The following is a 16,013-nucleotide window of genomic DNA, read 5'->3' on the forward strand; positions in this document are numbered from 1 at the left end:
TTCTGTTTATATTTTGATTTTTTTTAAGTTAACTTTTTTAAAAAAGGAAAAAATATTTGATTTAAGTAGCAGGAAATGCAATTCTTTTTCTCCCCCACCCCCAACTTTTTTGTTGAATTTTTGTGACATACAAAAATGTGTACACACTGAAAAAACAGGTGGCAAAAAAAAACCCTAATACAAGTTGCATAAACAAATAACAACAGCAAACCAGTATATCAGAAAAAACCAGTCTGAGTGTGAGGTGTGGGTGGCTGAGATAGCCAAAGATCTTCAAAGATATGAAGGGCTGTCACATGAAAGATGCTGCAGGCTTGTTTTCTGCTTCTCCAAAGGGGAGGACCCAAACCGACAGATAAGTATGACAAGAAAGTAGGGTTGCCATATTCCAAAAAGTGAAAATCCGGACAAAGTTGTTGAGCTTTTTAGGGGGAACATCTCCCCCCAAAAAGAAACATTTTGGGAGTTTTAATGGATTTCTCAAGCTTCTAAAAAAAAAAAATCGCCCTGCTTACCATACGGCCGGGTTTCCCCAGACATTTTGCCGATTCAGTGAAAATCCACCCAGACACCATGGGCCAAGACCACTTAACACCGGTCTTGAAAGACCTACATTGGCTCCCAGTACGTTTCCGAGCACAATTCAAAGTGTTGGTGCTGACCTTTAAAGCCCTAAATGGCCTCAGTCCAGTATACCTGAAGAAGCGTCCCCACCCCCATCGTTCAGCCAGGACACAGCCCTGTGGAACGCCCTCCCACCAGATGTCAAAGGAAAAAACAACTACCAGACTTTTAGGAGACATCTGAAGGGAAGCTTTTAATATCTGAAGGACTATTGTATTTTAATATTCTGTTGGAAGCCGACCAGAGTGGCTGGGGAAACCCAGCCAAATGGGTGGGGTATAAATAAATTATTATTATTATTATTATTATTATTATTATTATTATTATTATTATTATTATTATTTCGCTGACCAATTCTTGGACGTGTCCAGGAAAACCAGGACTTATGGCAGCCCTACAGAGATTCTGACTAAACATTAAGAAGGACTTTCTGAGGGTAAAAACCATTCAACATTGGAATGGATTCCCTTGGAAGGTGGTGGACTGTCAAGGAGCCATTGTGACCAAGCGATCTTCTGCTTCACCCCTTTTCCAGGTGACCCCCTGCAGTGAGCAGGTCTGCATGGGTTCCATTATGATGCCTTCCCAGCACGTCCGAAGACCTGAAGAAGTCCGGACAAAGGAAGAGCTGCTCCCACTGGCGAAAGAGTTCATTGATCAGTATTATTCCTCCATCAAGAGGCAAGTCTTGCACAGAAAAGGTCTGGGACCCTCCTGCTTGGCAGGGTGAAGAGGGCTCTCTTCCAGAAACCATTCAGATTTCTGAAAATAGACCCATTTCTTTATTCCTATACCGGGAAAGTGTGAGATGCAGGTGTTCATTCTTGTGACTGGGAAGCTTGCATGGCTGTCCTCTTTCAGTTCATGACAAGTCAAGGCATATTATACATTATAGGCTGCCTTATACTGAGTCAGACCATTGTCCCATCTTGCTCTCTGAATGATAGTCAGAACAGTCGTACCTTGGAAGCCAAACGCCTTACGAGTCAAACGTTTTGGCTCCCAAACGACGCAAACGCTGAAGTGAGTGTTCTGGTTTGTGAACGTTCTTTGGAAGATGAACGTCCGACGCGGCTTACGCAGCTTCCAGTTACATGCAGGAAGCTCCTGCAGCCAATCGGAAGCCGCGTCTTGGTTGTCAAATGTTTTTGGAAGTCGAACGGACTTCTGGAACCGATTCCGTTTGACAGCCAAGGTACGACTGTAATTGTGATTTCTCATGTCAAATCTTCAGTTGATGGATGAACCAGGACATCGTCTACGTACAATATTATGCAATCCTTTGACTCGGGACTTGATTTATGCCACATCCAACTCACATCTACATGGCAAATGCTAGAGGAGGAGCGAAATCCCTGGGTGTCCCTTGAAACTGAATGTAGATTTGGACCAGCATCCACTGGGATGATGAAAAGCACGTTTGCCAAAATATAATGTCAGTGGTAGGGTTGGGCAACATATTGATATATCGTCCAAAACTGAAGTCCATATCATGATATCGGTTTCATAATTCTTGACCTGGCAATATATTGCACATCATGATGTGTGTGTGTGTTTGTGCTATGCCTAAATCACAATGTGGTAGAAACATTGAAGCCAGCCAATGCCTCTACATAGCTCCATCCTTATTTCAGACATCATGATATATCACAGTGTTTAGCTGGTGATATATTGTGATGCTGAAAACCAGATATCTTCCATCCTCAGTCTTGGAGGAAACCCTGTGTTCGCCAGATGTTATTAAACTCCAACAGCCACCATCCCTGCCCATTGGCCATGCTGGCTGGTGCTGGGATCCACAAATGTTGGATTCTAACCTCTGGAGACCACCACCTTGTCTCCCCTGGGTCTCCGCTGGCTGCCAGCCACTCTACAGGATTTGAGGTGGAGGCATTCCCAGGGAATCCTATCTCTCCCACAATGGCAGCCAAGAAGCAGATAAACAAGAAGAGTTCTTACCAAGTAATTTTATTCATTATTCACAGAGAGAGACAAAGGAATGTAGAATCCCAAAGATAATGACGTTGCTCCCAGTATAGTCCCACTCCCTCTGTCTCTCCTATTCTACATCACCCCTGTGTCAGCTAATCTGAGCTTTCTGTTCTGCTACTCTCAATGCATGCCTGGTCCGGGGGGGGGGTCAGGAATGCTTTCCAAAGACACTGGGTCTGTAAGTTGTGTCTCCCCTGGTGCTTCTTATTCCTGCTGTTCATCTCCCAATATTTCCCAGCTTCTCCCCTCTGCAGCCTCTGAACTATGACCTTCTGCAAACCACTGTTGTAATTCTATACTGTCCTCCTCTTCTCAGGAAGGTTCAGGAAAGGGCAGGCAGTCCCCACCAGTCCTCCTCAGTCCAGCCCCTGACACCAGCCCTACTTGGAGTTGTCAGGGATTGAACCTGTGGTCTTCTACGTGCAATGTAGATGCTCGACCAAGGAGCTGCTGCCTCCCCCCCCCATTGAAAATGGGATTGCACACTTGCAAAACGTAACCCAGATTTGCCCATCACAGTGGTGTTGTTGTTGACCAATGACTGCTTCTGTATAATCCTACACTGGCAGGTTCGGCTCCAAGGCCCACCTGGAGAGGCTGGAGGAAGTCACCAAGGAGATAGAAGCTACAGACACCTACCAGCTGCGAGACACAGAGCTGATCTACGGGGCCAAGCACGCCTGGCGCAATGCCTCCCGCTGTGTGGGCCGGATCCAGTGGTCGAAGCTGCAGGTGAGGTTGCATATGGTGTGTCAGTTTGCATTCCTTAGTGCAGAAAGTATTGATCTGATGTGTAGAGATCTTTCCTAGTCTACTTAATTCAAGAGGGTTCTGGAAGCTTCTCCGTGTGAAAGAAGGTTTATGATGTTTGGGTTATGCCTTCAGAGAAGCTGAGTACAGCTGGCTTAGACTGGTTCTCTTATCTCTTTCTGTCAAGGTCATGCTGACTATAGTAATAGGCCAGAAGGAAATTAGGTTTCACTCATTTTCTCTTTCTATCTCTTTTCCGTCTGGTGTGGTGTTCTGTATGCTTAGTGTTATGTTTTAGACTTATTATAAGTATTATAAGTTTAAGTTAAGTCTGCTGCAACTGGATTTCTTATGGACAGTGCCAATCCTGAATGTATTGGATTTGTGACCATTATGCTCATTTGCCTTCAGTAGCAGTAAAGCTCTGCTGGATGAAATATTAATTGCCTCTGGTTTATTTTTTGGGAATCCTGCAACGTGCTTAAGTTTTTCTCTGCTAACTATACATTGGAATCTACTCTGGATCAATAATGAGTAGACTTTAAATGACATGGTCATCATCGTTCATTCATTTAGTGATGAATTAAATAATGGCTGCTAGCCATCCTTCCTCCACGGTCGAAGGAGGTATGGACTAGGGTCTGGGAGACCAGGGTTCAAATCTCCACTCAGCCATGAAGAGCTCCCTGGGCAACTTTGAGCTAGCCACTCTCTCTCAGCCTATCAACTTACCTCACAGGGTTGTTGTGAGGATGAAGAGGAGAGTCGTATACCACCACCACCAGCAGCAGCAGCTCCTCAGGGGGAAAGATGAGGTAGAAATGTAGCAGTGGTACATTTCCCCCAAAAAATCAGGATTTCTGTACCCCGCTCGTCTTTGTTCCTGTCCCCTGAACTCTGTTCCCTTTGAATCCTTTCAGGTCTTTGACGCCCGGGACTGCACCACAGCCCATGGGATGTTCAACTACATTTGCAACCACATAAAGTATGCCACTAACAAAGGGAACCTCAGGTGTGTGGTGTTTGTAAGCCTCTCAGTAGGAAAACCTTCCCTTCATCTCTGCCGAGGGTCGCGGCATTCCCTCAGGGATAGGAGGCTGGGGGGGGACCTCAGAGCCAGTGGTGGGCTGGGCTGGAGGCAAAGGGGAATGGGTGCACCCCTTCTCTTTATCTCTCTCTCTCTCTCAGATAAATAAATCCAAAACCATCCAAGTAAGCAAGGGATGGAAAAGCTTTATTGTCTGTTGAGGGCCACATTCCCTCTGGGATAATCTGATGGGGGACAAGAGCCAGCAGTGTGAAGAATTGGCCCTTGCTGTCTGTCTGGATAAATATCAGTGTGGAATGTTCAGGGGTCCAGGCAGGCAGGCCCCTTTTCAGTGTACTCCATTGTCCTCTCCCCCTCTCCACAGGACATTGATTGTTTGCAGAGGGGCTTTTGCCCCACCTCCTCCATCAAGTGTCCCGCCCCTTCCTTTCTGACCCCGCTCAACCCCTCACTGTTCTGTTCTCCTCACGCTTTCCGCCTTTCCTTCCAGGCTCCCCAAGACCACCGCGTGAAATTAGGCAAAAGGTTGCAAACAGCCACCCAGGCTCCGAGTTGCACCAGGCATCCAAAGCACTGTGATGCCACTTTAGGAAGACATAGCTTCCCGCAGGCACCACTGAGAACTGTAGTTTGTTAAGCTGGGAGTTGTTAGGAGACCCCTCTTCCCTCCCCTCAGAGAGTAGTATAACAAGGATTATCCCCTCACAGGAAACGCTGGGAACTGTAACTCTGTGGAGGAAATAGGGGGTCTCTTAACAACTCTCAGTACAGTGGTACCTTGGTTCTCAAATGCCTTGGTACTCAAACAACTTGGAACCCAAACACCGCAAATCCGGAAGTAAGTGTTCCGGTTTGCCAACTTTTTTCGGAAGCCGAACGTGCTCCATTTTGAGTGCCACACTTCCTATTTGAGTGTTGCACTGAGGTCTGTCTGTTTTTGCTATTTATTTTGTTTTTTTGCTTTAGCGGCTCTTTTTGTTTTGTTTTTGTGACTGTATGGAACCCAGTTCAGCTACTGATTGATTGATTGTGTGACTGCAGTACATTGTTTATTGCTTTCATTTTATGGATCAGTGGTCTCGTTAGATAGTAAAATTCATGTTAGATTGCTGTCTTAGGGGTAGTTTTTAAAAGTCTGGAATGGAGTAATCCATTTTGAGTTACTTTCTATGGGAAAGCGCACCTTGGTTTTGGAACATTTTGGTTTTGGAACGGACTTCCAAAATGGATTAAGTTTGAGAACCAAGGTACCACTGCCCCCTTAAAAAAAAAAAAGCACCTACCTTTCCCAGAACTCTCTGTGGGAAACCATGACTGTTTGAAGTGGTATCACAGTGCCTCCCAGCCTTCTACCCTACCAGTTCCAATGGGCACCAGACGCCACTGCTCCTTCATCAGTCTGAGCCTGACAACCCAGCTGTTGACTTTTGACCTGTCTCCCCAACACCTTGGACTCTACTCTTGGGGATCGCTAACCCCCAGCCCCATTTTCCCTTTTGACTTTTGTAGGTCGGCCATCACCATATTCCCCCAGAGGACGGATGGGAGACACGACTTCCGAGTCTGGAACTCCCAACTCATCCGCTACGCTGGCTACAAACAGCTGGACGGCACCTTCCTGGGAGACCCAGCCAACGTGGAGCTGACTGAGGTTGGTGGACAAGGAAGAGGGATCTACACTCCTCCAGTTTCCTAGCCATTGTAGAACTGTGATCGTCTTATTTATTGCCATTATCATAGCCAGATTTTATTGGTCAACCAAATATGGGTTATAGCCGAAAACAAACAAAAAACAAACAAACATTATCATAACGGGTCTGGTATGAATGTGGCCTTAGTTGGATACAACCCAGTATTGTTCCTAAATTACATTTCAATCCTGCCCTTCTTCTTGAAGGAGCCTAAGACAGCAAACATCAGCATGTTAGAACAATGCAATTTAAAATAAGTTAAGAGCTTATTTACCAACTATTAAACACCACCTAAAACATGTTGAGAGTTCTTACGAGGTCCCTATTCCACTCACAAATCTATGGTTCCCAGAGTTGCTTAACAAGCAATCCCTCTTCCCAGGGAGCTCTGGGAATCATAGCTCTTTGAAGGAAATAGGGTCCTCCTAAGAACTCGCAGTATTTCCCAGAATCCTTTGAAGGAAGCCATGACTGTTCACAAGGAACTCTGAGAATTATAGCTCTATGAGGGGAGGAAGGGGCCTCCTAAAAACTGTCAGCATCCTTAGAAAACTTCAGCTCCCAGAATCCTTTGTGCCTCATGCAAGAGCTGTACCTGGCTGCTGGTGTCCTGCAACATGGATCACAACCAATCGGTCCTCTTTTCTTTGGACGCAGATCTGCATACAGCAAGGGTGGAAGCCGCCCAAGGGCCGCTTTGATGTCCTACCACTCCTGCTCCAGGCCAATGGCAATGACCCCGAGCTCTTTGAGATCCCACCTGAGCTAGTCCTGGAAGTACCCATCAGGCACCCCAAGTAAGTTGTAACACCTGTCTTTGTTGTTTCACCCCCAAGGATGTTTAGGGAGCCTTTTTGGAGTTGTCTATGGCTGTGGGCGCCACCTCAGATAGGGGATCTAGTTGCATCCTCATTGATCTTGCTGTGTGTACATGGAAAGGGACACAGGTGGCGCTATGGCTAAACCACTGAACCTCCTGGGCTTGCCGATCAGAAGGTTGGCGGTTCAAATCCCCGTGACAGGGTGAGCTCCCATTGCTCTGTCCCAGCTCCTGCCAACCTAGCAGTTCGAAAGCACACCCAAAAGTGCAAGTAGATAAATAGGTACCACTGTGGTGGGAAGGTAAACGGCGTTTCTGTGCACTCTGGTTTCCGTCATGTTGTTTCTGTTGCGCCAGAAGAGGTTTAGTCATGCTGGCCACATGACCCAGAAAGCTGTCTGTGGACAAGCGCTGGCTCCCTCAGGCTGTAAGTTTGTCTTCCCGATTCAGAGTGTCTCGTCTTGCCCTGCCCTTCCCTGTTTGCAGGTTTGCCTGGTTCAAAGACCTGGGACTGCAGTGGTATGGGCTGCCCGCGGTTTCCAACATGCTACTTGAAATCGGTGGTTTGGAGTTCTCAGCCTGCCCCTTCAGCGGCTGGTACATGGGCACCGAGATCGGAGTCCGCGATTACTGCGACAACTCCCGCTACAACATCCTGGAGGTAGGAGAGAGCCTCTCACGAGGGTTTAGAGCATTTGACAGTGTTGCAATTGTGACAATATCTCTGTAAGGCAGGCCAGAAGGGGGAAACTAAGGTTGAATAAGAATGGCCTACCTGCAATGAAATCCCAGTCAGGATTTGCTGGTAAAGAGCTCTCTGTGCTACAGTTTATACCTCAGTTTGTAAAGATCTATTGCTTTTAAAGATCTCTTCTTCACAGACCATTCCCTGCTCTGCTCCACAATCTCTTCAAGTCCTTTTGAAACGACCAGGAGGTGTTTTTTGAACTGCGACCCGATTTGCAATGTAACACTGAACCATGGTCAAAGTTAACCATGCTTAATGTTAACCAAAGTTAACAAACCACTGTTAAAGCTGAGGCTTATGGCGGACTTAAACTTTGGTTTAGTACATTGCGAACTAGATAACAGCACCAACTAGACCAGCCAAACCTTGGGAGCAGTTTGAATTTGATGTCCAATCTTCACTAGTGGCTCTGTAGTTTTTGGGAGGTGGCAGCTCCTTAACCGGAGGAGTTCCAAGACTGCACGTGACAGTAAACTATGGTCAATGTTAACAAAGCTAATAAACCAACTGCAGTCTTTGAGTAATGAGTGACCTTTGATAAACCGTAGTTAAGCTGCTGGCCTGAATTCACACATAACACTAAGCCATGGTTTAATAAACCATCATTTAATAAAACCATGGTTTAGCATCATCTGCGCAACAGCCAATGGAGAGGGTATGTGTGTGTTCTGCTCACTTGAGCCTCTAACCCCTCCCACCATTGGCCTGTGGCCCCCAGAAAGTTGGGCAGAAGGGAATCCGGCCCTTGAGCCAAGAAAGTTTCCCCACCCCATGCAGGAATCCACAACTTTGGATATTTTGGGGGAGGAAACGCTTTTCACTGTTGTTCCACTGCAGGAAGTTGCCAAAAAGATGAACCTGGACATGCGGAAGACCTCATCGCTCTGGAAGGACCAAGCGCTGGTGGAGATAAACATTGCTGTTTTGTACAGCTTCCAGGTACTGGGAAACACATCTCCCAAAATGATGACCAATTAGCCAACCCTGGGGTCTTCCCTTGAGCCCTTTCTCCATGTGCCCCACCCCCTGATAGCCTTGTCCTCTGTGACGTAAGTACCTGTTTTGCTTAAAAACCCATTGACCTGGTGCTCCCACTCCTACAGAGCGACAAGGTGACCATTGTGGACCACCACTCGGCCACGGAGTCCTTCATCAAGCACATGGAAAATGAATACCGCTGTCGGGGAGGTTGCCCGGCTGACTGGGTGTGGATTGTCCCACCCATGTCCGGGAGCATCACCCCCGTCTTCCACCAAGAGATGCTCAACTACAGGCTGACGCCCTCCTTTGAGTACCAGGTACACAATCCACTTCCTGCCTTGCGCCCACCATGCCCTGCCATGTGGTTCAGTATTTCTTGCTCACTAGGAGGTGTTGTCATCAACTTGCTGGATCACTCCTACATCTTATATTCTGATCTTGTACCCTCTGCTCTTTCTATTCTGACACTTTCTGAGCTCTCTGTGTCTTTTGGGATCAGGGGTAAATGCTGTCCAGAGACTGTGAATCTGTTAACTCTCTCTCTTCTAGTGTTTCTTCTGCTAGCTGTTCCCCATCCAGTATTTCCCAGCTTTTGCCTTCTGAACTGTGCCCCTCGGCAAGCCACTGTTCCAAATCTATACTGTCCTCCTGCTCCTGGGAAGATTCAGGATCAGGAGGGGGTGGCTCCCACCATTCCTCCTCAGTGCAGCCCTCTTCAGCACAGTCCTTGACAGCCGGGGGGGGGGAGGTGTCAGAAGCTGGAGACGCAACAGGGTTTGGTGAGCAGGAAGAGTCTGTGCCAGAGAGCAGTTCAGACTCTGAGGATGAAGCAAAGGTTGGGGAGGAGGGGGATCAAGAGGTGGCTGAAGAATCCAGGGAGTCTCCTCCTGCTGCTGTGACCAGATCCCCTTCCCTCCTGGTCTCTGAGAATGCACAGATAAATGAAAAGGGCAGAGGAGAAATTAGCTGTGTGCAGGTGTAGTTTGAGACTGCATGGGGAAACCCTGGAGAAGAGGAACCTTAGAGAGGGGTGGGAAGGTGAGGACCTTCACTCCTCGTAGCTGGGTCATCAGGGCAAGACCTACTGGGAAGGGTTGTCGAGACCACTAGGCCTGAGCTGTATTTTGGTGTCCTTGAATAGTTCACTTCATTGCCATTGGTGGTTGATTAGTTTGGTGCTGACCTGTGTCTGACTCCAGCCCTCACAGGTGTCCAGCAAGTCAGAGGCCGGGAGATGCAGAATAGCTAGGGCGCTGTCTAGCAAGGAAGGGGAGGGCTGCAGCTAAGTGGAAGAGCAGAAGGTCCCAGGTTCGATCCCTGGTATCTCCAGTTAGGCCTGGCAAGGGGAAAAAATCTCCTCCCTGAAACCCTAAACAGACACTGCCAGTCAGTGTAGGCAGTATTGAACTAAATAGAATAATGGTCTGACTCCATATAAAGCAGCTTCCACTGCCCCTTGCTTCAAAACCTTGAGGACTGGAATCTTAGCATTATTTTAAAGAGATGTGTCATAGCTTAGTGTCAGAGCACCGACTTTGCATGCAGATGGTCCCAGGTTTCAAATCCCGGCACCTCCAGGTAGGTCTGGGGACAAATATCTTCTAGTTGAAACCCTGGAGAGCTGCTGCCAGTCAGTGTAGACAACGCTGAGCCCAATGGACTGGTTGGTCTGGCTCAGTATATTAACAGGGAGAACAGCATTGAGATCCTGATCCAAATGGTGTCCTTACAACACCATTGCTCACCTTGGGACAGTGAAGTCTCGAACCAGCTCTGGCTGTGGGTGTGACAAATCCCCCCCCCTTTCAGTTTGAGTGTTTATTTTCTTCCCTTTCATCCAGGGTTCTGTTCTTTTCTTCCCAGCCTGATCCATGGAACACCCATATCTGGAAAGGCATCAACGGCACTCCCACCAAGAAGAGAGCCATTGGGTTTAAAAAGTTAGCCAAGTAAGTGAACTGCGTTGCTGGGTCTGCCAGAACTAGCTGGGATCTTTCAGCTTGTGGGTTGCTGCACTATGGCTACATCCACACCATGTACGTTTAAAGCACTATTATACCACTTTAAACCATTGTGGCTGTTCCCAAAGAATCCTGGGAGCTGTAGGATAGCTGTCCCAGGATAGCTCTGTTTGGTAGAGCATGCAACTCTTAATCTCAGGGTCCTGGGTTCGAGTCCTATGTCGGGCAAAAGATCCCTGCACTGCAGAGGGTTGGACTTGATGACCCTCGTGGTCCCTTCCAACCCCTACAATTCTATGATTCCGGAAAGGTTCATCTTATTATTATTTTATTTATTGAATCTATAAAGGTAAAGGAACCCCTGACCATTAGGTCCATTCGTGGCCGACTCTGGGGTTGCGGCGCTCATCTCGCTCCATTGGCCGAGGGAGCCAGCGTACAGCTTCCGGGTCATGTGGCCAGCATGACTAAGCCGCTTCTGGCGAACCAGAGCAGCACACGGAAACGCCGTTTACCTTTCCACCGGAGCGGTACCTATTTATCTACTTGCACTTTGACGTGCTTTTGAGCAGGGACTGAGCAACGGGAGCTCACCCCGTCGCGGGGATTCGAACTGCTGACCTTCTGATCGGCAAACCCTAGGCTCTGTGGTTTAACCCACAGCGCCACCTGCATCCCTATATACCACCCTATATCCCCGGGGGGGGGGGGCGGTGTGTGTCTCAGGGCGGTTCACAGAATAAAATCAAGATATAAAACCTCAAATTACATAATAAAAATAAAAACGATGACCCAATAACCCCTGCCCCCAAATAAACACATTTTAAAAGGGCATAGGATGTAAATCAAACACTACCACTGCACTCTGTTCTGGGTGGTGATGGGGAGTTTCTTCCAATCCTATAGAGCAGATTTTGGGGAGGCACGTGGACGTGTGTGGGGTGGAGAGGGAGCAATCCCCACAGGGCTAGCAGGAGTCCTTGTGTTGTTTCCCCTAACACACTAGGTTAGTTGAATCTGGCCCCCAAAAGTTGAGCTCTGGTTGGGAAAGAAAAATGGAAAACCAAAGGTGGAATGGAGTATCCTGGAGAAGGGCAGGGGTGACTGGCTAGAACCCTGAGGAAGTGCATTCCTTTTTTTTAAAATGATATTTATTACTTTTCCAACATTTTCAACACAACACTACAAACAAAAAAGAAAAGAGAAAAAACAATACAAATACAATACAAAAACGCTACATGGACTAACAAAACAAAGCAAAAACCAACAAAAACAATTTAAAAACACCTCAAACATTTTCAATATCTTATATTTCATTCACTTATTTCCAGCGACCTCCTCACACCTCCCTTTTTGTATTCCACTTCTGTTAATTGTTTCAGCAATTCCTTTCCATCTTACTCTGTTTTCTATCCTATAATTATCTTAACACATTCTTGCCTTATTTTTCCTTTAATTTTCTATTAATCTATTTATACTTAATTCCTTATGACATTTCTACTAAAGCCATATAACTTCATTCCAATATTTTTCTAACATTCCTTAATTTTACAATATTTCTATAAATAGTCTTTAAACTTTTTCCAATCTTCTTCCACCGACTCTTCTCCCTGGTCTCGGATCTTGCCAGTCATTTCCACCAATTCCATATAGTCCATCAACTTCGTCTGCCATTGTCCAACACTTCAGTGTTTTCAAGAAGCAGCCATTCTCTCAACCAGCAAAAAGCAGATGGTTCACAACAAAATTTAAAGGTCTGGCAGGGCAGGTCCACCTCCTTCTGAGGAAGTGCATTCCTGTTACAAGGAGAGAATGCGCTGCAGTGTTCGGTTGCAGCTCCCATATGCACATTCCTAATCACGATCCCTTTTTCCTCTCTGTCTGTTCAAGCAAATGTGCAAAATTCACTTCCATCTCTTAGAAATGTGCCTTCCCTTTGTGGTAGGAAACACACACACAAAAAGGACTGTGGCTGGAAAAATCTCTGTCGAGGGAGCACAATGCAAGATGTTTGCAAATTTTTTTTATATATACAGTATATTAAAAAATGTGAGGTCACTACAAAATTAATTCACCTGGGATGGCAAAATCTCTTGAGCCAGCCTTGCATGGTAATCAGACCATTTGTATTCAATCCACCCCAAAAGTCGGACAAAAATGCAAGTCCGGCCTGAAAAATAAAACTAAATCAAACCTTTCTCGTTTATTGAAGATTATCAGAGACACCCGTTGACCCAGTTAAGTTGCATTTACCGATGTCTCTCTGGGGCTTGTGAGGCATTTCTCAATCATTTTGAGAGCTTTACGGGGTGCCATGGCGATTATCGTTCTGGTGGAAATACCTTTCTACCCTTCTGTATTCTTTTGATTTTAAGCTGTGCGCAGGGTAAGCTGAGTCTGCTTCCCTTTAGAAGGCTACCAGCATTTTCTTTTATTCTCAGTGACCTTTTGTGCTTCTTCCCTGCCTTCAATTTATGCAAATCGTTTTTGTAAGCACCCCCCCCAAAGAAAGAGGGTGAGAACTGGTGTTGATATAAGCTGCACACAAGCTCCTATTTTCAAGAGAGAGAAGCAAAAAAGTATTAGCTCACTTGAGGAAAATTCTGAGGTTTGCAGTGGGAGCAAAACAATTGCTTGAAAAGAGGATTGGACAATGGCTATGTTCTGCCTCCACCATTGGAGGCAATATACTTCAGAATAGGTCAAGGTCAAGGACCCCTTGACAGTCAAGTCCAGTCAAAGGCGACTATGGGGTTGCGGCGCTCATCTCGCTTTCAGGCCGATGGAGCCAGCATTTGTCCACAGACAGCTTTCCAGGTCATGTGGCCAGCATGGCTAAACCGCTTCTGGCACAACAGAACACCGTGACAGAAACCAGAGTGCACGGAAATACTGTTTACCTTCCCGCCACAGTGGTACCTATTTATCTACATGCACTGGCATGCTTTCAAACTGCTAGGTTGGCAGGAGCTGGGACAGAGCAACGGGAGCTCACTCCATCGCGGGGATTCAAACTGCCGACCTTCTGAATACCATCTACCAGAAACCTAGGAAGGGAAGAGAGCTGTTGTACTCAGGACCTGTTTGTGGGCTTCCCACAGGTATCTGGTTGGCCACTGTGAAAACAGGATGCTGGACTCGATGGGTCATTAGCCAGGGCTCCTAACACAGACACCCCAGTAAACTAGCCCAGTAAGATTCAGGCAAAGCATACACCTCATTAAAAGGCGCTTGCTGTTAAGAGAGCATCTTTTCAATGACTTGTGCCGTCCCTACTTAAAAATGTCATTTTTCACCTGTGCAAAGTTTGTGTGTTCATAGGATCATAGTTGGAAAAGACCCTGAAGATCATCTAATCTAACCCCATGCAATGCAGGAATACGCAGCTGTCCCATACATTTGGTTCAAACCCACAACCTTGGCATTGTCAGCACCAGACTCTAACCAACAGAGCTATCCAATTGGTTAGGGACCTTCTGTCTGTATCAGGAACCTGTGGGCCTCCAGAGGGCATTGGACTACAGTTCCCATCATCCCTTGGCATAGGCCATATTGCTTGGGGCTGGTGGGAATTTGAGTCCAGTGACAATGATGAAGACTTGGCCAGACGCTGGAGATATTCTTCAGAGATCCAGAACATGGGGAGCTCTGAGAAATTAATAAATACGATTTGGACTATAATTTGATCTTTTTTATTTTAGTTTTTTATTTTTAATTGAAGTATTATGATTGGATATATTAATTGGATGATTTTTATTGGGAAATCAATAAAAATGATTTTGAAAAAAGACTTGGCCAGACGCTATACCCACCCCGGCTCACTCAGAGAGCCAGTATGGTGTAGTGGTTAGAGTTTCCGACTAGGAGCTGGGAGACCAGGGTTCAAATCCCCTGGATGATCTAGGGCCAGTCACTGCTGCTCAGCCCTCACAGGGTTGTTGTGAGGATTCGGTGAGGAGGGGGAGAACCATGAATGCCCCCTTGAGCTCCTGGGGGGGGGGCCTGGAGATGGGAGATAAGTGCAATCAGTTGATCCAATCATACCTGCAAGATGTATGTTTTACCCGCGTCTCATTCAAATGTTACATTCTTAGGTGTGCACTTCTTAAATAAATCGTAGGTGTAGACCTAAGGAGCATCTGAAGTCAATTCACCTTTACATGGAAGGTTTCATTCAGTGCTTGTGGTTTTCTTGCTATCATCGAACACATGGGTGCACACCTACCTTTTAATGTATTGAATGCAAACTCTACCCTGCATATGCAAAAAAATAGATAAAAATTAAAACGTTGAGAGTAACCAGGAGGAAAGATCAGATCAGCTTCCCAGGTCAATAAATCTTCCTTCTTTTCCCCCCGCCCTTCTAGGGCTGTGAAGTTCTCTGCCAAACTGATGGGGCAGGCAATGGCAAAGAGAGTCAAGGCCACTATCCTGTATGCCACGGAAACTGGAAAATCCCAGGTCTATGCAAAAACCCTGTGTGAGATCTTCAAGCATGCCTTTGATGCCAAGGTAGGATCCTGGCTGTCATTCCAGAGTTTAGCTCAACTTCTCCAACTCTCCAGCAAGGAGCTGAACTGCTTTTCTTTGAGGACAAACACATGTAACTTTTGTCAAACCGTTGGGTCCAGCCTGTGTTTAAGAAAGCTTTTCCTCTTTAAGATCAAGCTTTGGCAGGTGGTTTGGAGTGGTGGTGGCGTGCTGAATGGTTCTGCAGATTTGCAGAAGGCACTTACTAGCTAGTCACCATTACCTCCCTCACCTGTACATAAAGCTGTTCATGTTTTGTTTTGTCCGTAAGGCGAAGAAATAAATGGATAAGCACGCATTTTAAAAGCTAGCCTGTCGTGAAGCCAGGAAAAGTCAAAATACAAACATGTACTGCATTTATATGTTTATTTGTGTGTTTGTTTGATAAAATTAACACTGGGTGGTAAAGAACAAAACCAAAAAAAATCTGCACTAGGTTCAAGGGTGGGCCCACATACAGCGTGTTACAGTAATTAAGCCTTTGGGACTCCTAGACATTGTTTGATTCCAGTTCCCACCATCCCTTACTGTTGGCCATGCTGGCTGGGCCTGGCAGGAGTTGGCAACATCTGGAAGGCCACTACAGGTCATTCCATCCTGGACGGCCGTCAGGATCCTTCCCACGAGCCTGTCTGTGCCCTTTTTCTCCAGGTGATGTCGATGGACGAGTATGACACTGTCCACTTGGAACATGAAACTCTCGTGCTGGTGGTCACAAGTACCTTTGGCAATGGAGACCCACCAGAGAACGGGGAGGTAGGAGGGAGATTTTCCTTGTTCATTTCGTTGGGTTAGGTTGACTGAGTCTGCAGATCTTTACCCACAGCAGAAAGGCCCGAATTTGTGATTGAAGATAAGAATGAAATGC

General features: G+C 46.5%; 1 protein-coding gene across 6 annotated transcripts in view; it reads left to right on the plus strand.

The window, feature by feature from the left end:
* NOS1 (nitric oxide synthase 1) overlaps positions 1–16,013 on the plus strand; it is a gene marked incomplete at its 3' end in the record, with an annotated part of 180,453 nt that overhangs the window by 136,783 nt on the left and 27,657 nt on the right. For all 6 annotated transcript variants that reach the window (XM_082202877.1, XM_082202878.1, XM_082202876.1 and 3 more), the window contains 11 exons: positions 1,160–1,305; positions 3,186–3,348; positions 4,287–4,378; positions 5,924–6,065; positions 6,763–6,902; positions 7,412–7,586; positions 8,511–8,612; positions 8,777–8,971; positions 10,518–10,603; positions 14,983–15,127; positions 15,797–15,901. In XM_082202877.1, coding sequence (XP_082059003.1) covers positions 1,160–1,305; positions 3,186–3,348; positions 4,287–4,378; positions 5,924–6,065; positions 6,763–6,902; positions 7,412–7,586; positions 8,511–8,612; positions 8,777–8,971; positions 10,518–10,603; positions 14,983–15,127; positions 15,797–15,901 — 1,491 coding nt within the window. The remainder of the gene's footprint in view (positions 1–1,159; positions 1,306–3,185; positions 3,349–4,286; positions 4,379–5,923; positions 6,066–6,762; positions 6,903–7,411; positions 7,587–8,510; positions 8,613–8,776; positions 8,972–10,517; positions 10,604–14,982; positions 15,128–15,796; positions 15,902–16,013) is intronic.

The sequence above is a fragment of the Podarcis vaucheri genome, assembly GCF_965113315.1.
Source record: "Podarcis vaucheri genome assembly, chromosome: 16".
Taxonomy (NCBI): domain Eukaryota; kingdom Metazoa; phylum Chordata; class Lepidosauria; order Squamata; family Lacertidae; genus Podarcis; species Podarcis vaucheri.